The 18610-nt window shown below is 45.5% G+C and overlaps 1 protein-coding gene across 1 annotated transcript in view; it reads right to left on the bottom strand.

The window, feature by feature from the left end:
* Positions 1-13860, bottom strand: part of Tacr1 (tachykinin receptor 1) — a 168614-nt gene extending 154754 nt beyond the window's left edge. The window contains 1 exon segment of the mRNA NM_012667.3: positions 12907-13860. Within this exon segment, the coding sequence (NP_036799.1) occupies positions 12907-13295 (389 nt within the window). The 5' untranslated portion in view covers positions 13296-13860.
* Positions 13861-18610: the final 4750 nt, after the last annotated feature.

Raw genomic sequence — 18610 nt, 5'->3', positions numbered from 1 at the left:
CACAGACACAGACACAGACACAGACACAGACACAGACACAGACACAGACACAGACACAGACGCATTTTTTTCTCTCTCTGTGTGATGGTTATTCTTAGTTTTCAATTTGACTACATCTAGAATTAATTGAAACTGGAGTGTCTGGATACACCTGTGTGGAAATTTTCCTTAATTAAATCTTTTGGGGAAGGAAGAACCACACTAAGTCTGGGTCTTTTGAGGTGGAAAGATCCACCTTAAACTTGGTCCACACCTTCTGTTGACAGCCTATCTAAAGGTCATGGAGGAAGGAAGCTCTCTGCCTGATTATCCTTGCTTTTGCTGGCAAGTCCATTACTTTGCTGGCACTAGAGTCTACTTTCCCAGGATTCCTGTGTGTACTGAAGGGCAGCCAGCCTCGTGGACTGGACAACTACTGCATTCTTAGACTTTACGTTGGTGGATAGCAATTGTTGAACTAGCTGGACCACGGCCTGCAAATCACTCTAATAAATCCTCTTTACATTCTCTGTCTCTCTCTCTGTCTCTCTTTCTCTCTCTCTGTCTGTCTCTGTCTCTCTGTCTCTGTCTCTCTCTTCTGACTGTGTCTCTGTCTCTGTCTCTGTCTCTCTCTCTCCCCTGGCTATGATGAACCTTGCACTACCTCTGGGCTCTGTTGGCAAGAAAATCATCACCAGATACAGCATTAGGAGCCAAAATAAACCCCTCTTCTGTGTGTAATATAACATTACTTACATCAGAGAAGGGATTGATTCCCATAAGATACAATAAGAGAAGGAGCGAGGGAAGACAGGGGAAGGTGTAAAGTAGGAGTATGTGGAATGAGGTGTCACACAATCCAGTTCTTATAAGTTAGATGATAAGATTGTAAGGTAAAAAATTAGGAGACAGTAACATTTTGAAGAAAGCCAAGGGAACAGAGTACGTGGTTTTTAGGAACTTCAAAATAACCCCAGAGGGAAAGTATGGGTGATCTTTCCGGGCACTAGGTAAACAGATCTCTGCTGGGAGAGGGGCTTGGATCTGGGGTACATCTCTGGGCAAGGCCCCCATGGGGAACCCTCATATTGTCACCTGTGACTCAGCCCCTGGTTTCAGGACCTCAGATGCCTCCTGTAGAAGGTGTTTCTGACAGTGCTGTTTGGATAACTTGGGGAACTGGGAAGGCATTAAATAAAAGAGACAGAGGCGCTAAGGAGGTGGTTCAGTTGGGAAAGGTCTTGCTGTGCAAACATGATGATCTGAGTTAAGATGCCCACATACAAAACTAGGCACGACAGTGCATCTGAAATCTCAGTCCAGTAGGCTGGATTGCTGGAGCTCACTGGCAAGCCTGCCTAGCTGAATTAATGGCTCCAGGTTCAAGGAGATGCCCCATTGCAAAAAAATATGGCAGACAACAACTAAGACATATCTAATGTCTATAGGTGCATATTGCTCACGTGTGTGCGCGCGCGCGCACACACACACACACACACACACTTGTACTTGAGAAAAACGATGAAGACACAGCAGTGCTGGGGTAACATTGTGTGTAGGGAAGTGGGCTCTGTGGTGCTCATAAGTTGCTGTAGAAATAAGAACTTAACATATTGGAGCATTTTATTTGTAAGATTTTCAATTTTAATTTCCATGTTCAGGAGGATTATCCATTGTATTTTGTATTTGATATTGGGATACACGCCCACTGGTTTTGTAAGTTTAATTTTTGGGCAGTTGGAGTGCTTTAGGAGAACGCTATCTTGAGGAGTATTGAGGTATTGGGCTTATAAGACATATGCTAAATCCTGAGAGAATGCACGTGATTGCTCCTGTTAGGGGTTTGATGGTTTTAAGAAAAAAAAACAGATGTATTAAATTTGTGGTTATAATTTAGAATGTTTAGGAAGAACTTAATTAGTCAAGTTTGTAAGTGGTACTTAGATTTTAAAGATTAAATTTGATTTGCTAGATTTGAAAAAGCTGTGACTAACTGGAAATACATTTTTAAAAAGTTCTGATTAGTTTGGAAATGGCATTGAGATGCTTTAGGGGTGGGGCCTCAGCTCATGTTTAGGAGCTCCTTGAGAGTCAGCCAAAGGTCAAGAGAAAGTGATGCCTGACATCAACACACGACTACTTTCAGGACAGCTTTCTGATTTGGTGGATGCGATAAGGGCCAAATAAAAGCTGTAGTTCTGATGACTTAGGTGTCAATGAAAGCTCACACATTGGCAGGGGTGCATGCAAGGACCAGAACACCATCTCCCTGAGACAGTGGTGCTGGGACACATTAAGGCTTGGGAGAAAGTGGGTCCAGCCTGCAGCCCCTAGGCTCCATGCATCCATTGATAGCTGTGACTGTGGACCCAACACAAGATTATAAACTTAATTTGGTGGTTCTTAAACATGAACCTGGCAGAGGACGACGTCATTTTGCAGTGCCGGAAGGTTGAACATGTTCAGCTAATGCATGGTAGGGGGAAAGCTTTTAGTCCCTCTGCATCGAGAGCTGTAATTATGTAAATGATGGACTTCTAGTGGAGTGTGCACATCTCCACGGGTGGCGTCGGTGCTGACAAGCATTTAGCCAGAGATGGGCGGCTCGATCAGGAAGATCTTAAACTGTAATCTCATCGAGGAAAGGTGCTTCACCTTGACGTTATTGTGCCTGATGTGGAAGAAAGCTGAGGGGGCTGAGACAGAAGTGAAGATGCCTAATGGATACGGGATAAGTCAGGGCTTATTAGAGATCACGATGCTAATTGCCACTAATGGGGTCTTACTGGGTGCCAATGATCTGAGACAGTCTTGTAACTTTTACTCTCTCTTGGTGACAGTGTCTCGTGAGGTTAGGTTTTTTTTTAAAGATGCGGTTTTAATATTTTATTCCTGTGTGTGTGCACGCCTGTGTATGTATGGGTTTGTGCACAAGAGTGCCATGCCCACAGAGGCCAGAAGAGGATGTCAGATGGTTGTGAGCCTGGTTACTGTGATTGAGCTCTCTCTGGTCTTCTGGAAGAGCAGCGGTGCTCCTCACTGCTGAATGGTCACCTCTCCAGCCCAGGGTTAGTTTTACTGACTCCATTTTATTAGATGTGAAAGCTCAGCCAAATCAAGTGATGTTTGCACAGCTGGGGCGTGGCAGAACCAACGCTGGGATCTACTTCCTGACCCTTTCATACTGACCGTGGCTGGCTTGCTTGTTTGATTGTTTGTTTATTTAAGTGTGGGCTCTGAGAATCAAACACAGTTGATCCTGATTTGGTAAGGCCATCTCTTAATCAACTGAGCCCATCCCTCCCATAGATACAGTTCTCAAAGCAGTTCATGTGTTAGGGTGAACTCATGCTGAGCACGAGACCTCAAAGTCACAGTTGAAACCCCTCTTCATTCTCTGGGGTCCCTCCTTTAGAGACTCTCCTGCTACCCATTCCTCTGAGGTCAGTTGCAGCCTTTCCTGTGGTGCATGAGAGGGCCATACAGTCAGTCTCCTATCCTACGGCTTCCACCGGACACTTTGTTGGGAATTTGTTGTGTCTGAGTACTGGGCATTTAGGTAAGCACTCTTACTGAGTATAGCACAGAGACATATCGCCAGTCCTGGATCTTGGTGGGCTGGATGGAGTATAGGTTTCTATAGGTTTTGACTTGGAGAAAAATCCAGAGATTTGATAACATGCTAGGGAAGACAATTGTCTATGCATTCCCAGCCTGGCTGGAGAGATCGGAGGTGTGATGGCAATGGTCAACGCATGTTACAGGTTTTCTCCTGAGGTGATAGTATGTATGTGCTGGGATCCTCAGGGAATGGGTGAGGACCCCATGGGGATTGCAAGTGGTATGAGGAAGAGACAGGGTGAATTAGAATAGTTGGCATTCTAGAATGGACTGAGAGACCTTGGTGACAAGTGTTCTGCGCTGCCAGACGGCTCTTTATAGCAGACACTTAGCAATATTCTTCTTATGTTTCAACATAGAACATTTCACACATGCTTTAGGAGTTGCCTTATACATTGAACTTGGTTTTCACATCTTCTAGTGTGTGAGAGGGAGGCACAATCAGTTCGTCCATGATGAATACAGTTTAGTGGATTGCTAGTTTGTGCCAGGTACTGTGTAGGTGCTGGGAACAGGAAGCAGACAGAGCAGACTTGTTGCATGGAACCTGCAGCCCAGTGGGCAGGAAGGAGTGTCAGGAGCTAACACATCACATACAGTTCTAGTGCTACTGGAGAAAAGCTGTGGAAATAAGTAAAGGCATCCCATTTAGACCAACAGGTCAGAGGCAGCTTCTCAGTACAAGTGTTCTGAGCTAAGGGTATGTGAGGGTCCATCAGCACATGGTGTTGGGCAGGGTCATGTTGACAGGATGGATGTTTCATTCCGGTCACCTTCTTCTAAGAGATTCCATGAACAAACAAGAATAATGAAGACAGAACAATGAAAGAGTGGTAGGCAGTGAGTGAACTAAAGACGAGGAAGACCCCGGGGGCAGGGGGTTCACTGTAAAGGTTGACATAGAGAAGAGACATGAGGCCAGTAGAAACCACTCCAACCCAGAGACTCAGATTTCACTTCTGCACAAGGAAAGGATTTCTAATGTGACAGTCAAATTGAGCCAATGGGATAAACAGACGGAAATTTAAGTTGTGTTTGAAACTCCAACACTGCCCTGTCTGAAGGGTTGTGAGGTTGAATTTGTTCCGGGGTAGAAAATTGTGAAGGCGGCATTCGATGTCCTCTCTGGTACTGGAAGAGGCTTTATATTCCCTGCTTTAGGTTGGGACTTTCCTTAATTATTGTCAAAAAGCCACCATGAGCAGTCATGTGTGGGCTCGTGCGTAGGCACACAGACTCAACGTCCATGGTTTTTAGGCTCTGAGAGGGTGGAGAGTTGACAGACAATGATAGAAGATGTTGCATCTAATTTTCATAGCAAGGTAGGCAAAGAATCCTACTTTCAGCAGGAGGGTTGGATGAGACAGTGAATTAGAAAGCATACAGAAACAAGACATCATTATAAATTTTATTAACATGAAATCTGCCTAGTTTCCAAGTAACAAATATTAATAAATCATTATGAGCATCTTTGAATTTAATTAAAATACAAGGCTACACATTCTTTCCTCTGCAGCCCACTCCTCTTCTGCCCCCTTTCCCTCCTTCCTTTTCTTCTCTTGGAACCAGTAAACATTTTTCACATTCCCACAGGAGGTCTTTGCTTTGTTTGCAACCCCCTCCTCTCTAGTGTGGCATTGGTTACTCTGGGTTCTGTATTTACATCTGTGTTGACTCCTGAAGACTGAGTGAAAAAGGACAAAGACACCAAAGTCGTAGTACTTCAACATCTGGGGGCAAGAGCTGAGCTTAGGGCTTCAACGTCTGGCACAGAGCAGATGCTCAGTAAGTTATGTGGATAGCTAAGGAGACACTCAGTCATTCCCCATGTTTCCCATTCTGTGGACACGGTCTCTTTGCAGGTCACCAGTGCTCTCTAACTTTGTAGCCCAGTGTTCTCAATGTCCTTGACTCTAATGAACATGAACCAACACAGGTCGCTTTTCTTAACCTTTGTCTCTTCTCTCTTCACCTGCTTCTTCTCCTTGTGCCTAGTAGGATATACTTGTGACAGTCATACTGTGTGACTTTTACTCAGTAAGCACATATCCAAGTAGAAGAGGCACTTTCTACTTCTATTCAACCAGATAGTCATCACTTCTATGCGTAGAAAACTTCTCAATCTGTGTTTTGATACCTGACTCATTTCCTAACCCATCTACCAACTTGCTTATTGAGAACTCGTCAGTGTGTCTTCACATCAAAAAGATTGGACTCATTTTCTTCCCTCTGAGTCTCCTCTTCACCCATCCCACATTTATATGAGAATATAAATCTATTCATTTAATCTGCTATCCTTCCACAGATATATTTGAACTCAATGCTTTTGTCATGCAGTTTTTCTCTATTGAATACCACCTTTTATATATGCATACACACATATCTATCTATCTATCTATCTATCTATCTATCTATCTATCTATCTATCTATCTATCTATCCATATGTCCCCTTTCTGAGAAGGAGTAGCCACTTTCTGCAATCTTCCTTGATCACCATTGCTTCTGATCATGAACTTTCTCTTCTTCCTTCTTGTATTTACCCATACAATTTTTTTAAAGATTTATTTATTTATATGCGTATACTGTAGCTTTTATCAGACACTCCAGAAGAGGGCATCAGATCTCATTACAGATGGTTGTGAGCCACCATGTGGTTGCTGGGAATTGAACTCAGGACCTCTGGGAGAGCAGTCAGTGCTCTTAACCGCCGAGCCATTTCTCCAGCCCCTGCCCATACAATCTTCATGAGCCACATTGCACAGTGTCTTACATTGTAGTCTCTAAGTCAGTCTTTCTCAGCCAACACAGAGCACAAATGCTTCAAGAGAAGACAAAAATTCCTCACTTAGGAAATACCTTGCTCTGGGTTCTATGATATTTTTACTTCATCCCTCAAACCTTCTAAGTCTGGAGGATGTTCTCCCTTGCAATCCTTGTCCTAGCATTTTCCAAACCAATAGAACAAGAGCAACATCCTTCTTATGCTTCTACTGTATGCCTTTACATTGAGAAGAACTTTCTATTTTTTCCCAGTGTGACCTACATTTCTGCAAGTAACTAATAATAGTCAGAAGCCGGACACAAGCCAGATGTCCCTCAACTGAAGAATGGATAAAGAAAATGTGGTTCATTTACACAATGGAATACTACTCAGCTATTAAAAATAAAGACATCATGAATTTTGCAGGCAAATGGATGGAACTAAAAAAATATCATCTTCAGTGAGATAACCCAGACCCAAGTGGCCATACCTGGTAGGTACTCACTGATAACTGGATATTAGCCAAAAGGTTTAGAATATCCATGATACAACTTGCAGATCATATGAAGCTTAAAAAGAAGGAAGCCCCAAGTGTAGATACTTCAATCCCACTTAGAAGGGGGAACACCAGAGGCAGAGGGAGGGAGGGAGGGAAGGACTTGGGTGGGAGAGAGGAAGGAGAAAGAAAAAGAGGGGGCAGGATCAGGTATAGGGGGAGACCAGAGAAAAGTCCAGAGGGCCTTTGCAACAGTATAGGGTGGGAATGGGGGGAGGACCACTATAAATTCCCAGATACCAGGAATGTGAGAGGCTCCCAAGACCCCGTGGGGATAACCTTAGCCCCAATGCCCAATGGTGGGGAGATGGAACCTAAATAGATCACCTCCAGTAGATAAACATGGCTCCCATTTGAGGCACGGGGCCACCTACCCATCTTCAAAATTCTTGACCCAGAATTGTTCATGTCTAAAAGAAGTACAGGGACGAAAATGGAGCAGAGACTGAAAGAAAAGCTACTCAGAGACCGGCCCAACTTGGGATTCATTCCATGAATGCACACCAAACCCTGACACTATTACTGATGCCATATTGTTCTTGCAGACAGGAGCCTGATGAGGCTGTCCTCTGAGGGGCTCTACCAGCAGCTGACTGAGACAGATGCAGATACTTACAGCCAATCATTGGACTGAGGTCAGGGACTCTTATGGAAGAGTTAGGTGAAGAATTAAAGGAACTGAAGGGGATGACAGCCCAGTAGGAAGAACAACAATATCAACTAACTTGAACCCTTCAGAGCTCCTGGAGGCTAAGCTACCAACCAAAGAACATACATAGGCTGGTCTGTGGCCCCAGCTACAGATGTAGCAGAGGACTGCCTTGTCTGGCCTCAGTGGGAAATGCACTTAATCCTGTAGAAACTTGATGCCACAGAGAAGAGGATCTTAGTGGGGTGAGGTGGGAGTGAGTGGGAGTGTGGGGGAGCACCCTCTCATAAGCATAGAGGAGGGGGAGGGGGTAAAGAACTCATGAAGGGAAGGCCAGGAAGGGAAGCAACATTTAGAATGTAGATAAATAAAATAATTAACAAAAAAGGAAAAAATAAAGAAAATCAACAAAGTGCCCAGCAACATTCTTGACCATCCGGACACTGGAGATTCCCAGAGGTTGGGGAGAACATGTGACAGAGTATAATGGGACAGCTCCAGAGAGGAGGTGAGCTTTGAACCTTTATAGAGAAAGTCCTGAGCCTCAATGCCTTAAAGTAATAACCTCAGATTTGACTCACACCCACACTGACATCACCCATCCTGATTTGCAAAGACTGGACTGTGGTGGTGGTTGCCTAGTCATGGGAATCCAGGTCCATCTCCGTTAGTTCAAGAGATCCTGAACTCTGAGAATGCCTCTGTGTAGTGTAACAAAAGACTGAAGGGGCTGCCTTGACATGGAGCTCCTGGGTCTTGCCAGTAAGTAAGGTTCACAGGTAGACCGAGGATCTGTCAGAGACCTGGAAGCCATGTATCCCACAATGGGATGGGTGCCTGGGTCAGTGGGTAGAGGCTTTGTTACTATGCATGTCTTTGTTTTAAATTTTTTTCTACTCATTTGGAGCACGTTCACTCTTTTCCCTTTATGTCTGCATTTGCCCCTATTGGGGCCATTCTCTTTCTAGTCTCAGGTTTTCTAGAGGTCATCCCACTTGGCTGCTTTGATTCACTCAAAACACAGCAGTACAGAGCCAGTCTGAACAGCAACCAACGCTTTCCTCTTATTTCACCAAAATCACACCCGCCTCTTCCAGGAAGAGAAGCCATTGGCTTTCATAGCCTCCTGTGGCTGTGTGGCTGGTTCTTGGGCTGCTTGGTTTGGCTGAGGCCATGGGATCCATCTTCCTCTTTCTTATGTCCCCCTGATAAAATGTTCACCATCATGAGCCCATAGACTGAGGTTCCAACTCTGGACAGCCAGGAAGCAGCACACGCACACACCTGTACCATTTAGAGCTAACAAGAATGCTTGAATTTTAAGTATGACACAGGCAAAAATCCCTTGGGCTTGTTGAAGTTTAATGGGAGAAAAACTGAGCTCATTTAGTTTTGTTTACCTCAGAAACCTAACCACTGCCTTCATAAAATGGATATTTCGGTGCTGGAAAGAGGGGCTAGTGGTTAGGAGCACTTGTTGCTCTTGTGTAGAAGATCTGGGTTTAGTTCTTAGCATTTGCATGGTGGTTCACAACAACCTGTACCTCAGTTCTATGCGACCCAACTCTTCATCTGAACCCCATGGGTACCAGGTAATCAGGTGACACACAAGCATTCAGGCAAAATATTCATACACATAAAATAAAATAAAATGAAATAAAAAAATCTTCCCCAAAATGGCAGTTCTTCTAGAAGATAGGCCCTCCCTCCACCCCACCTCTATTTACAGAATGACTGCAGGAAAACATTAAATTAGTAACGAAATCTGCAGTTGAAGTTTTATTTCTCTTTTTGTATATTAGTCCTAATAAGAAAGTTGGCAAAATTTAGAAAGATAGCTTAACCAAACCACCTTGCTTCAGGTAATTTCTTCTCAGGAAAGGAAGAGAGACACTCTTAGGGATTTACGTCTGGGAGCCTGCAGAACGGCTCAGCAGAACGGCTCATCTGCTGGACGTGCTTGCTGCCAAGTCTAACGGAGTTTTATCTCTGGGACCCACATGACGGAAGGAGAGAACCAGACTCCTGCAGCTTGTCCTTTGACCTCCACATATACCATAGCATACACGTGCCCCCCCCATGATGCAATAAGTAAGTGTAAAAAGGTTTATGTCTAGGATATTAATTTTCAGAATTACTATAATAATGGGAAACGGTTGCAGTCATGGAATATAATGCATCTACCAACTGCTCCACTTCTTATGACTCTGAGGATTGAACCCAGGACTCTGTGAGTCCTAGATAAGCATTCTACAACTGAGCTGTATGCCAGCCATCTTACTTAAAAAAAAATTTATGACATGGAATGTATCCATGCTACCGGGCCAAACCACAGCGGTATTTGTATCGAAAGCCCTGGAGAAGAAAATCAAAAGAGCCAAAAAGCCACCCATTGGTGGTTTCCATTATGATCTAAAATTTGCCCCTTGACATGTAAATGGAGGTATTGAACGTAGATGGAAGAGCTAGGAAGGTTCAAATGAACCAGGTGGATCAGTGCAGACCTTGCTCTGCCCCTGGTTTACAACCCTTTAAAATAAAGAGGCATAGCCTTTTATCAGATGCTTCATTTGATTCAGTAATTGTACTTCTGGGACCCTCACCTAGTCTAAAAAATGTAAAACAAAGTTATGACATGGAAATGTTCATGAGAGCCTAAGAATGATAAAAAAAAAAAAAATCTAGAATTGCTTACCCACACAAGGGTGGGGGGGGATGGGTAAATAGTAACGTGTTTATACAATGCAGTACTAGGAAGTCATTAAGAGTATATTTCTGAAGACATTACATTTTTATTGCTGGATAGTTTCACACAATTCATCATATAATGAATTTTAGTCATTTGTGCCCCATCCTCCTCTCTTACCTCCCTTCCTCCCTGAGGAACCTTCTGTCTACTCCTACTCTCATGGCTTCTCTTTGTATGTGACCCTCTGGGTTTTATTAGAATCTCCTGCCTGACAAAGGTAGTTGTCATGTCCCCTGTTGACATCAGTGGAAGACGTAAGCTACAGACATACAGAAAGCAGTCTCCACAGGTATTTAACATCCACAAATGAGAATTTCAAGTGTTAACAGGTGTTGTTCAGGATGGTGCGGTAAGGGTTTGAATTTCTTTGTGTCTCTGCTCTTCCCACTTCCCAAATCTTCTGCAATAAATAAGGTTTAACTTTATAGCCAGGAAAAATCATGCTGTCATCTTTAAAGATTTGATTCAGAAGTTGCCTGTTAAGAATCCGAAGGACATAAAAATATTTAGCACTTCTTGTAAGTGCGTATCCATGTTGTGGGAAGGAGTGATTATTCCCACAGACACAGTTTATAACCTCCTTCTTCTGACAGTAAGTATTCTTGGGAGAGACTGCATGGCCATACATGCAGAAGGCATCTTCATGAGCAGCCTGAGGGAATGAACTCCCAGAGTGCACATGAAGCTCGGCAAGAGCAGGAGTGTGCCCTTGGGGGACACCAGTCCACCAAAAACCTGGGTCCTAATTTTAATCTGAAGTGAAACCCTGTTAGCACCACGGAGCCACATCCGCCCATAACAAACGCCTGGCTTTTCTTCTGCCAGGGCATCTGAGACCCTTAGAGCCACTGGGCAGTTAGTTGCCCCACTGCATTTAGGTCCTGTCATGATTTATAATGATAAGCAACGCTGGGGCTGAAATCTGGCTCCCTGCAACAATCCAATGTGAGAACCTCCCACTCTGATTTTAATCTCAGTTCCCTAGAAAACAGCAGAGTCCTGGAATATGTCCCCGTGCAAGTCAGAGAGAGAGGGTGTCTGTTGGTGAGCACTCCCAGAGCTCTCACACCGTCTGTGAGCAGGTCTCCCAGAAGCTCAGACAGGGCTCCATTGCAGTAAACAACAACAAAAACCCAACCAAAGAAAACCCAACTCAGCTCTAATTCATGAGACGATGAGGAAACGTGCGTGTATGGAACCGAAATGCCAGGTTTCACTAATACATCCGGCTGCACACCATGCCGAGGGGTACTTAGTTGTTGTTGATTAAGAAATCTTCCGTTAGTTGAATGAACATGTCAACACAGAAATATTTTACAGGCACACGTCATTTTCACCAGAATCAGTGTCTGAGGCTGGCACAGTCCAAATAAGCTTGTAAAATAGTTCCTTTCACTGGCAGTTTGAAGAATTGGTTTACACCCTGCATTTAAGATACAGATCAACTCGCACCACATGTCTTACCCCAGACCTGTCACAGAGGAACTTACAAGGGCGCGCGCCATCGCCAAGATGGACGTAGAGAATGTTTTGGTTTTTAAAAGTATTCACTCATCACAGATACCCAACTACAACTTACACATGGCCTTCAAATACAGGCCTTTCCTTGATGTTTTCCCATAGGCTTCTCATATTCATTAATCTCAACAATGGCAAAACAATCCACTTTCCCGTCCCTGTGGCAGCTGTTAAACACACTTTTACATCTCAGTAAACAGTCGGTGGCCATGTCCATATAAACCATGCATGAAAGACCCGAGACACGCAGGAAAAAGTCAATTCCAATAATCTGTGCTCTAGCCACCACTTTCCCTTCATGACACCTGAAGAGCCATTCCTTCCAGACTGCCAGCCTCTGCATGTGAAAGATCCAACCCTTGCATTTCCAACGGGCTTCAGAAACCTAATCTGAAGGTTGGAGGTGATTGGTTCTCAATTATTTCTAACAAGAGCATTTCTCTGTGGAGACAGAGGCTAAAAACATTGACCTTTGGTAGAAAAGGCAATTTAGACCCCGGCCTGGGCAAGCTTCCTGGATCCCTGCCTGGGGAAGCCCTGGAAAGGAACCTGGTTCTCCAGCCTGAGTGAGAGGATCTTAACAGCACCCAGTTGCTAAATGAGAATTTGAAGTGTTTCTAGACTGTGGTCAAATGGCTGTCACTCTCACACAACACTGGAGAGTTGAAGTGGGCATGGAAAGTTCATGTACCTTTGGGGAAGGCTGAAAAAACGAGGAATTTGCTGAGGAATACTTAAAACACAAAGCCATCAGAGTGTGACACAGAGTAACAGATCTAGAGGGGTTCCCGAAGTTCCCTTGGCCAACCCCTCGATTTTTCTCATCCATGCACTAAGGTAAAAGGAGAGAAAGGATGTACGGGAAAGAGTAAGACAGGAGATGGGAGTATTGAATGGAAAAGAAGAGAGGCTAATGAGGGATGGAGAAAGTAATGAGAAAGAGAGGTCTGAGGGTTCTAGCAGGCGGAGGGCATGGTGCACAGTGTGGCTCTCCTGCTACATTGTATCCAGTCCCAGACCTCCTTAGCAAATTCCCAGTGCTCTGGGCACTTTCTTAATTTTACCAACTCACCTGTCGAAGGCCACGGCTGTCATGGAGTAGATACTGGCGAAGAGAGCAGCGATGGGGAAGAAGTTGTGAAACTTGCAATAGAAGAGGCCGTAGTACCACACATTGTGGACTGCGTAGGTGAAGTTCACCACCGTATTGAATGCAGCCATGCAGGCCTCAGCGAAGGCCAGGTTCACCAGGAAATAATTGGTCACTGTCCTCATTCTCTTGTGGGCCAAAATGATCCATATCACCACTACGTTGCCCACCACGGAAGTCACCACGATGACCGTGTAGGCAGCCGCCCAAAGAACGATTTGCCAGGTAGGCTGCACGAACTGGTTAGACTCAGAGGTGTTGGTGGAGATGTTGGGGAAGAGATCAGAGTCCATAGGAAGGACGTTATCCATTTTGGGGCAATCACAAACACACACAGAGGTACACACACACACACACACACACACACACACACACACACACACACACACACACACACCTCCTTGCCGCAGGACCTTGTTGCAGATGCCTGAGGCTTGAGGTTCTGCCACACAGGAAGTGGGAAGTTTCCTGGGCAGAACTCAGTCCTGGTTAGCAGGAGACTTGCTCACAAGAGCAATGCTTCTCCTGTGTAGGCTCTTTGCCTGGTCGCTCTACATTCCTCCACTTTCAAGCTAGGCTCTTGTTTGCGTTAAAGCAGCTGCACGCCACACAGTTCCAGAAGGCAAGACAGCCCGCCTTTCTGCACCTGCTGCTGCTAGCAACTCCCACTAACATACGTGCGGCGGGAAAGGCAAAGCTGGGTGCTGGGTGGGTGCTCAAGGGATAAGAAGGGCTGCTCGCAGTGCAGTGTTGCTTGCAAAAGTTCTGGTCCTCTGGCCGGGTTCTGAGGTCCGCATCCAGCTGGTGAGCTCCCTTTTTCTTTGCTTCGCTTGAAGCTTCTACTGTCACCCGCAGCTTGTCCGTCTTGGTCCTTCTGGGCTCAGGAGTTAGCAGAGCCTTGGCAGGGTGCGCACTAGGCTTTTATAACCCGCTGCAGAGACGTCACTGGGAAGGGGCTGTACCTGGACTGCGTACTCGCTGGTCCCAGAGCGCAGCGCAGCAGCTGCGCCAGTTGTTGGCAGCTGTGTCGCTCCACCACCGCAGCCACCACGCCTTCTGCTGCTCGTGACCTGCTGTAGGCGTTCTGCAGGCCGGACGAACCCAGCACTCCGCGAGGGGGCGACAAGGTGGCCCGGGAAGAAAAGACCCAGATAGGGCTCTCAGCTGGAAGCACGGTCGTGGCAGGGATGCTAGCAGAAAGGAAGGATTTTTGGAAATAGCTGAAGTGGAGGACAGTTAATGTTCTGAGGCTCACCCCGGGGGGTGCGGGGGGTGGCTCAAGACAACCTCAACACAGCCGCTAGACTGTTTCGGTGGGAGTCGGGCGAGTGTGGAGGCGGGGTGCCCACCGCTACACTCTGGCTGCTATCAAGAAGTGACAGGTGACCGACACACCCTGCTTCAGAAGTCCAGAAGACAACTTTCCATCTGTCAAGGAAACCCCCAGACACCTAGCTCTGTTCCCTGGTGGATTAATTTATCTTCCCTGTTCCCCAGCCCCTCAAAAGAGTGATGGGCTCCAAGTATTTGGGATACCTTTTCCCAGCCACTTTCTTGACTTGGTCCCTTTGTAAGGAGCAGCTATCCGTGCTCTCCAAAGCCCCCCTCTCAGCTGCAGCCACTGGGAACTGTGCGCGGCTCTCGGCAAAGCTTGGTGAGTGCAAGAGCTGGGCAGAAGCTCTTTGGTCTGCAGCCTGGACTGACGATTCTGGGCTCCTGGCCAGTAGTACCCTTCGCGGACTAGTTCGCCCCAGGCAGTCTCACAGCTTCCTTCTCTGCGCCTGTCCCTTTTGTGAGGCTAGATGAAACTGGAGAGGCATGGGAAGGGTCTCCATCAGATCTCCCTTTCCAGTTTTGCATCGGACTGAAGGGCAAGTTTCTGTCTGTCTTTTCTCCCTATCCTGCCTGACACCCAAGGCTATTTTAAAGGATTAAGCTGGTGGCTGGTCAGGGAGCAGATGGGCAAGCCTCCCCTGCAACATCAGCCCTTTTGAAGAAGCTGAGATGGGTAGAGCTCAGGAGTGTATTCCTGGCAGATTGTCCTTGGCAAGGTTCCAGGAGCTTCCAGCTGCCCCTCAGCGGGTCTCCTCCGCCACTGCGGTTCTGGGATCTGTGAGCTCCCTGTGGGGGTGGGAAGCATCGGTCCGTTGCTATGGGTTGCATCCCTCCTGGCACCAGGGAGAGATGCCTTTACACACTGGTCTAGCAAGCCCGCGCACTGTGTCGCACATGCGGTGTTTTGAGGCTGTGTGATTTATTGTCCCGGCATCAGGCGGCTAATATTCCTCTGGCCGGGGAAGGGAGGGGCCTACTGAACTCTGATTTTGCTGGAGGCTGAAATTTCAGCGCTTATGGGAACCACCAAACTTCCTGTTTGCAGGTGCCTCCCAGGCATTCCTAAAACCCCTAAACCCCACAGAGCAAACTCCCGGGTGCCTTTCAGAGAACAGTTCTGGGATCCGGATTGAGAAAGAAAAGCTTGTCTTCTCCACCTCACATCTCTTACTGCTGAGCTGGGGCTCCAGGAGAAGAACTAGGTGAGAGAAGCAGAGAGCGGTGGGGAGAAGGCAAGCCCTTGCAGTCTAGTGCAGAAAGAAGCAATGACTATACAAAGCGGGCACTGTTTCAGAGACAACTTCATCCGAAGAGGAGGGAATGCGGGGAGAAGCCTGAAGGAGGAGCTAGGTCTGGGAGAGGCTGAGGTGAGAGAGAAGAAAGTGCCAGAGGCTTTGTAAACTGACCCGTGTCACTTCAGTTAAGGTCTATAGGCACCACGCCCTTCATTTCAAACCACACCCACTGTCCCTCTCCCAGAGCTTCCAGGCTTGCTTTGATGCCTGGGCTGAACTGATAACTTAAACAAGGAGTACTTGCCACTTGCTTAAGTTATTATCTCTCCCAGGAAAAATTAAACATCCTATGTTGGAGTCACAATTAGTGGAACAGCAACAATACATATCCCCAGAAATGGGAAGTGTTGCCCCGACTGCACACCCTGTCTGCACACACACTGACTGCACACTTGGATCGTGCAATTTCTCTGAAAGCTAGTTATTTCCTCCTTTATTCTCGTATTCATTTTGTTCCCATTCCTTGACACACAAGACAATCACCCATTCCACAGCAAAGCCTGTTGACAAAGCAGTGTAAATCCTTGCTTGTTTGTCCAGGCTTTCTGTAGGCAGATGGAAACACAAACACATAATGCCCATGCTGGTAAATGCAAACGGGTTTTCCATTGTCCTCCGCATGCTATTTTTCTTGCCTGAAACCTTGTCCAAACACTTCCAAGCTGCTAGGCATGGATTTAACTCATTCTTTTCAGTGGCTAAATATTATTTTATGTTGTAAGTGCAGTCTAGCTCACACGTTCATTTTTCTGTTCGTGAAAATTTTACTTCGAGGTTTTACCACTGAGGGCAATGCTGCAGGGCAGGAGGACTTAGTGGTTAAGAATACGCTCTGACCTTACAGAGGATGAGAGTTCTGGTCCCAGTCCACAGGACTCACGACAGCCTGTAACTACAGCGCCCTCTTCTGGCCTCTGTGGTCGCACGCATGCATGCGTGCACGCACACACAGAGATACAACTTTAAATGAACCTTATAAAAGACAAGACTACAATAAATGTTCCTTACTTTTGTCTCCAAAGCTTGGAGCTATGATGTTTCCTTTCATTCTTCCTCGTTCCTTCCTGCCTATCTGACGTTCAAGAGATTGAACCCAGGACCTTCCATAATTTAGACAAGCACTCCAGCATTGAGCAGCATCAGGCAGTGATTTTTTTTCCTGTGTGTTCAATTCTGAGCGGAATTTCTGGGCAATGTGAAACACTGGTGATATTCACACAACTGATGCAAAAAACACTTATCTTCACATTCATATAGCGTGATGTTTGTGCATGTGCAGATCTGATATTAAGTGTGTGTGTGTGTGTGTGTGTGTGTGTGTGTGTAAGGCGAGGCTGTGTGTGCCCATGAGTACAGTGCCTACAGAGGCCAAAGTAGGGCATCGGATCCCCTGGAGGTGGAGCTGCAGGTGTTTGTGAGCCCTCTCTGGTGTCCTGATGGGGACCGAACTCAGGTACTCTTCAAGGGCAGTGTGTGCTCTTAACCACTGAGCCACCTCTCCAGCACCCAGTACTAGGTCTGAAATGTCGTTTTAGTTATTTTAAGTCTGTTTTAGTGGCAGTGACAGAACTATAAAATCATTTTCCCAGCTACTAGAGCTTTTGGCTGTCTGGATGCTCCCTTCTAGACATCTCTTCTCATGGCCCCTGGTTTTGTCTCACTGATTTACCAAATAGTCATTAAAAAAAAAACCCCAACATTGTCTGTCTGGGCAGGTGTGTGTGTGTGTGTGTGTGTGTGTGTGTGTGTGTGTTGAAGTGTTTTGGCCTGGTGCCCAGAATAGGGCATTGCATTCCCCTAGACTGGAGTAACAAATGATCGTGAGCTGCAAAGTGGGTGCTGGGAATTGAACTTGGGTTTTCTGGAAGAGCAACCAGTACTCTTAAGTGCTGAGCCATGTCTCTAGCCCCCTACTCACATTTTTTTTGTATTTTAGATATGAACACATTGCCTGTCAGAAATATTTGAAACATTTTAGTAGTACTGTTATTTCTCCTAAATGCTGCCTGTCAGAAATATTTGAAACATTTTTAAGGAATATTGTTATTTCCCTTAAATTTATATGTGGCCATAAAACTTCAATGATTTTATGTGGTCATATCTGCTTTAACAATGTGTGGGCTTTCTAGTCCTGATTTGAGAAAGTCCCACCAAAATGCTAGGGATTTCCGTAGTCTCCTGGATTTTCTCACTAATTTTTAATTTTGTTTTTACCTTAAGGTTATACGTTCATCTTGAGATTTTACTTTGTATTGGAAAAAGTGAATGAGATCAGTAAAGTAAGTCCTTTAAAAAATAAAGCAAATGAATGAAGGTAGAGTGAAAGGACTGTCTAAGGTTGAAAAGGACTAAGAGGTGGGTGGAGCTAATGGGTGGGCGGAGCTAAAAGGGAGGGTATCAGGGCATGGGGACCATGCTTAAAGCACATTGCATACACAGATGGACATGTCTTATATAATCGGTACCTTGTATAATGAAAAAAAGCATATTTAGGTGAAACATAGCTTTAAAAAGTATAAAGCAGGGTTTGGGGAGATGCTCAGTGGTTAAGATCACTGGCTACACTTCACAGAGGATCTGGGTTCGATTCTCAGGTCTCACAATCAATCATCTGCAGCTCCAGTTCCATGGCTTTCAAGAGCACAAGAACACACCGTGCATAGGCATCCATGTAGACAACCCCCCCACACACACATGAAATAGAAATACATGAGAATTTAAAATACACATGTAACATAACTTATAAACATATGTTAAGTAGATACACATATATCAGATTGCACAGCTTTGTGTCTGATTTGAAGTATTGATTCATGCAAAAGTTTAATCGAAACAATTGAACACACACACACAGATTAGAGAAGTTAACTTTTACTTTCTTTCATGTGGTCAGTGAGTTTTGATGGCTTCATTCATTCTCCTAGTGAATCAGATGACTAGCCTTGTTACTTTGTGAACCCACGTTAACATATCAAACATTGTACAGGTGGCTGAAT

This window comes from Rattus norvegicus, chromosome 4 (genome assembly GCF_021556685.1).
Source record: "Rattus norvegicus strain SHRSP/BbbUtx chromosome 4, alternate assembly SHRSP_T2T, whole genome shotgun sequence".
NCBI lineage: Eukaryota > Metazoa > Chordata > Mammalia > Rodentia > Muridae > Rattus > Rattus norvegicus.
This window is presented reverse-complemented; position numbering and strand designations above follow the sequence as displayed.